Raw genomic sequence first — 4,500 nt, 5'->3', positions numbered from 1 at the left:
GGGATGAAAGCCGAAACGCTTCTACATTTAGTTTGTTGTTTGAACGCCCAGAGGACCAGGCTTAAAGCGGTGTGTGTAAAGTTGAGGCTAAATTTCACTTTGGGCTGTTTGTGTATCGTCAGCGTTGATCATTCTGACTCACGTCCTCTGTAGACGGAGAATCGAACGAATCGGACGGAGCCTTCAACCTCTCCAACTTCTGGGACACTTTGAGTTGAGTATTTTTGGAGTTCTCCTCCTCCTGTCTCGTTTCCAACTACTTTAAGGGACCCTGAAGTGAAAATGACTTTCTGTGTGTGTGGTACAGTTTCACAGAACTTGTTCTTTTGAGGTCCATATTCAACTCGACGCTCCTTCCAGTGCCTAAATCTCTACAATGGGACCAGTTGTACGTTTGGTCACACTTGTTCTTTTAAACTGATTGGGCGGTCACTGCACTGTATTGTCTGTACAGGCATTTTTTAAATCATTATTATTATTTTGTATTTAGTGTTCTTTTTAATCAGCATAAGCCTATGTTTAAATTTGGTCATTTATTTATTTAAAAGGACCGCGCACATTAATCAATATTCCAAGAATATAAATGCGCTGGAATTAACACAACAGCTAAGTTTCCTCTGTTGTCCTTAACAGATAAAATCAATTTATAAAACAAGTGCACAAAAGCACACACGGCCAATAAAACAATCCATAAAATAAACCACAAATGTCACACTCTATAAGTCAAACCATTAAAAGAGACCCATTTCATGAATGAACACGACGGATTTGTTTAATTGACGTCACCTTTCACCCACATTCATTCCTCCATGTGGCTACGACACGGTCCCCTCTTGTTTAGGATCTGGTGTTTATTCTGGTTTTATTCTTCTGGATCAAAGAGTTTAAAGGTGGAGGAGAAGGTCCATTTAAAACCTGGAGACTTGGATCACTAAACACAGTAGTTTTTAATTTCCAAGACTTATTATTGATATTAGAACAGTGAGCATACAAAGGTCGTCTGTGTAAAACTTTGTCTTCTTGAAGAGATGCTGTTGTGTGTGACCAGGTCGTAAAACAATATGCGAGTCAAAAATCATTGCATGTGTATAAGTTTTAGCTGCCTGTGAATTTAAAAAAAGTCTTAACCTGTTAAAGTTAAATTATATTATGTGTAGTCTTCTTAACCTGTTGCCTTAAAGTACGATTAGAGTCAAATAGAACACCAATCTATTTGAATTGATTCGTCAATGAACAGTTAGTGTTGTTCCCTCTGCTGACTGGCAGGAAACAGTTTTTTATTTTTCTATTAACATGTAAACATGAATTTTGAAGCCAGTGGGACACGGGCACCATAGCTGCAGAAAAACCGTCAGCTGTTTCCTCTTGGCACGTTTATACCGTACGGTGTCGTCCACATATATTAAAACTCCATCCATCCATTTTCTTTACCCGTTTGTTCCATTTTGGGTCACGGGGGTCGCCGGTGCCCATGTCCAGCAATCACTGTGCGAGGGGCGGGGGACACCCTGGACATGTCTCCAGTCCATCACAGGGACACATAGAGACAAACGACTCACCTAGGGACAATTTAGAGTTACCAATCAGCCTAACATGCATGTTTTTGGTCTGTGGGAGGAAACTGGAGTACCTGGAGAAAACCCACACATGCACAGAGAGAACATGCAAACTCCACCCAGAAAGGCCCCTGGACCGGGGTTTGAACCAAGGACCTGCTCGCTGAGAGGCAGCAGCTTTACCAGTTGCGCCACCGTGCTGCCCACATTTGAATTAAATTAATATAAATGTAAAACCTAAACATTGTCTGTCCTCAGACCAGGCAGTGAAGGCAGTATCTCAGGAAGCCACTAAACTCAGCCTGGCGTTCTCCAGTCCTCCCCTGCCACCTTTACAGGTCAGTTAGTTGTTGTTGTTTTGTTTGTTTTGTTGTTGACATAAATTAACATGAAATTACACACAACGTAACGCCATTTGTTTAAATTAGGTTTACAAAAAGTTAATGAACTTACGAGAAAACGCAGTTCATCTGGCATAATGTTATTATTTATTCACCCATCAATGTTCAGTCAGGTCATCTGGATGGTTTGTTTTGTTGCTGAGACATTTCGTCTTCATCCAAAGGACTTCTTCAGTCTGAGGAGCCACCAACAAACAAAACTGATTCCCACCAACAGCTCACTCCATAGTGGAAAAACAGAACAAAGACAAACAAACAATAGACCTGTTTGTGGGAATCAGGTTTGTTGGTGGCTCCTAAGATTGAAGAAGTCCTTTGGATGAAGACAAAATGTCTCAGCAAAAAGACAAACCATCCAGATGACCTGACTTAACATTGATGGATTTTATACCTGGATTATTGAGCTTGGACTTTGGTTTTATTTATTCACGTTCTTCTCGTTATGTGTTCTGGAAGGTGTTTTTATAAACAGCATCCAAATGCTCGAGTCTTGCCGGAGCACTAAAGCTGTTCAGCAAACGATCGTCACGTACTTTCTCTGTGTCTTGACCTGTCGTATCACTTTAAAGCACGTGTGTGTTGCAGGATGCAGAGAAGTTGTTGGAGTCCATGTTGAAGAGCATCCTGACTCTGTCCACAGTCTACTACTGGCTGCCAAAGAGCCACGGTCAGTTTTAATAACTCCTTCTAACGTTCTAGGTTTACCTGGGACTTGTGGTCAAGTCGGTATAATAACTCTGTTTCGTCTCATCTAATCTTTGTTTATTCACTTATTGGCCAATTGTTCTAAACCGCTTCAGGAACATTAGCTCTTGGGAGTGATGTGGTTTGAGTTCTCTCAGAAAAAACACAAATTAGTTGCAAAGAGCTCATCAGCTGGTTGAGATCATGTAAAGCTGGTGTAAGTTTCTGCCTGCGATGCACCAAAATCTTGATCTGGTGTTTTGGTGCTTGTGTCCTCTCTGTGTCTCAGGGGTGGCTCTGCGTCGACAGGTCAGGAACGCCACAGTCGAGGTCCTGGAGGGGGTCGTTCAGCTGCTGGAGGTCATACTCAGCTCACCACTACAAAGGTGCACACAGAACTCACACAAACACCAACTGTGGCTGAAGATAAGGACAGAACAGGGGAAAGTGTTGGAACAAAACACCTCTATGTTTTATCACCTTCCATTTATTCTTCTGTTGTTGCGTCTGTTTATTGTGAAGAATCAGGTTTTCGTCTCAGCCCTCTCTGTCACGTCATGTTAGACAATTTCAACACTTTGATCCAGCACCAAGAGGAACTGTCTGCTTATTTTCAAGTTTTGTTGTTATTTTCCTAATTTCACAATTAAAGTCAAGACAGTTTTATTTATTTAAACTACTTTCACTTGTACATTTTAGAGATCTGATTATTGTATCAGTTTTGTGAGAAGCGTCCACACTCTGTAGCGCTCAAAACTCTTTCAGATATATATTTTATCTTTCTTCATAATTCAGTTCAGTTTATTCTAAAGCTCCAAGTCACAACAGAATCATCTCAGGGACTGAACAGAAACATTCATGTATAAAATAATAATTGAACAGAAACATTCATGTATAAAATAATAATTGAACATTATTTATCTGAGGAGCAGCTTTGAGTTTAACTCCATCACTGAACTCTCATGTTGAACAAGCATGAAGGCGACAGTGGAAAGAAAAACTCCCTCATGAGGATGAAACCTTTAGCAGAACCAGGATCAGGACAAGAGGACCATCTGCTTCGACCAGCTGGGTTTGGTAGGAATAGATACACAATGGCAGGTCAAGAATCACATGTTAAGATAGAAATAATATCAAATGAAAACGATTCAGTTTTAACAATTCATTTAAGGAGATGGGGTCAATTGGTCCTCTAGTAGTCTAAGTCTATAGCAGCATAACAAGCCGACCCTAACTATAGGATTTATCAAGAAGGAAAGTCTTAATCCCAGTCTTCAAACTGGACAATGTGTCAGCCTCATGGACAGAAACTGGAAGTTGGTTCCACAAGAGAGGAGCCTGAGAACTGAAAGATCTTCCTCCCATTCTTCTCCTGGAAACTCTAGGAACCACGAGTAAACCTGCAGTCTGAGAGTGAAGTGCTCTGTTAGGAAAATATGGAACAATAAGATCTGTAATATAAGATGGATCTAGGTTGTTGAGAGCTTTGTAGGTTAGAAGTAAGATTTTGAATTCTGTTCTGGATTTGACAGGGAGCCAATGGAGAGAAGCTAAAACTGGAGTGATATGATCTCTCCCAGTAACTCCAGTTAAGACTCTGGCAGCAGCATTTTGGATCAACTGAAGACGTTTTAAAGAAGTACTTGGACACCCAGATAATAAACCATTGCAATAGTCCAGTCTAGACGTGACAAATGCATGGACCAGTTTTTCTGCATCATCTTTAGATCAGATGTTTCTAATGTTAGTGATATTACGCAGGTGGAAGAAGGAGGTTCTAGTAACGTTTTTAATGTGGGGGATAAAAGACATGTCCTGATCAAAAATAACACCAAGATTTTTAACATTAGAGCTGGAGG

At 40.6% G+C, this 4,500-nt stretch overlaps 1 protein-coding gene across 1 annotated transcript in view; it reads left to right on the top strand.

Moving 5' to 3' along the window:
- Nucleotides 1–4,500, top strand: part of ccndbp1 (cyclin D-type binding-protein 1) — a 10,880-nt gene that overhangs the window by 735 nt on the left and 5,645 nt on the right. The window contains exons 2-5 of the mRNA XM_037679937.1: nucleotides 154–213; nucleotides 1,815–1,894; nucleotides 2,543–2,624; nucleotides 2,931–3,027. Of these exons, the coding sequence (XP_037535865.1) occupies nucleotides 154–213; nucleotides 1,815–1,894; nucleotides 2,543–2,624; nucleotides 2,931–3,027 (319 nt within the window). The remainder of the gene's footprint in view (nucleotides 1–153; nucleotides 214–1,814; nucleotides 1,895–2,542; nucleotides 2,625–2,930; nucleotides 3,028–4,500) is intronic.

This window comes from Nematolebias whitei, chromosome 7 (assembly GCF_014905685.2).
Source record: "Nematolebias whitei isolate Nwh7 chromosome 7, NemWhi1, whole genome shotgun sequence".
Classification (NCBI taxonomy): Eukaryota; Metazoa; Chordata; class Actinopteri; order Cyprinodontiformes; family Rivulidae; genus Nematolebias; species Nematolebias whitei.
Note: the sequence above shows the minus strand (reverse complement) of the source record. Positions and strands in the feature narration are given on the sequence as shown.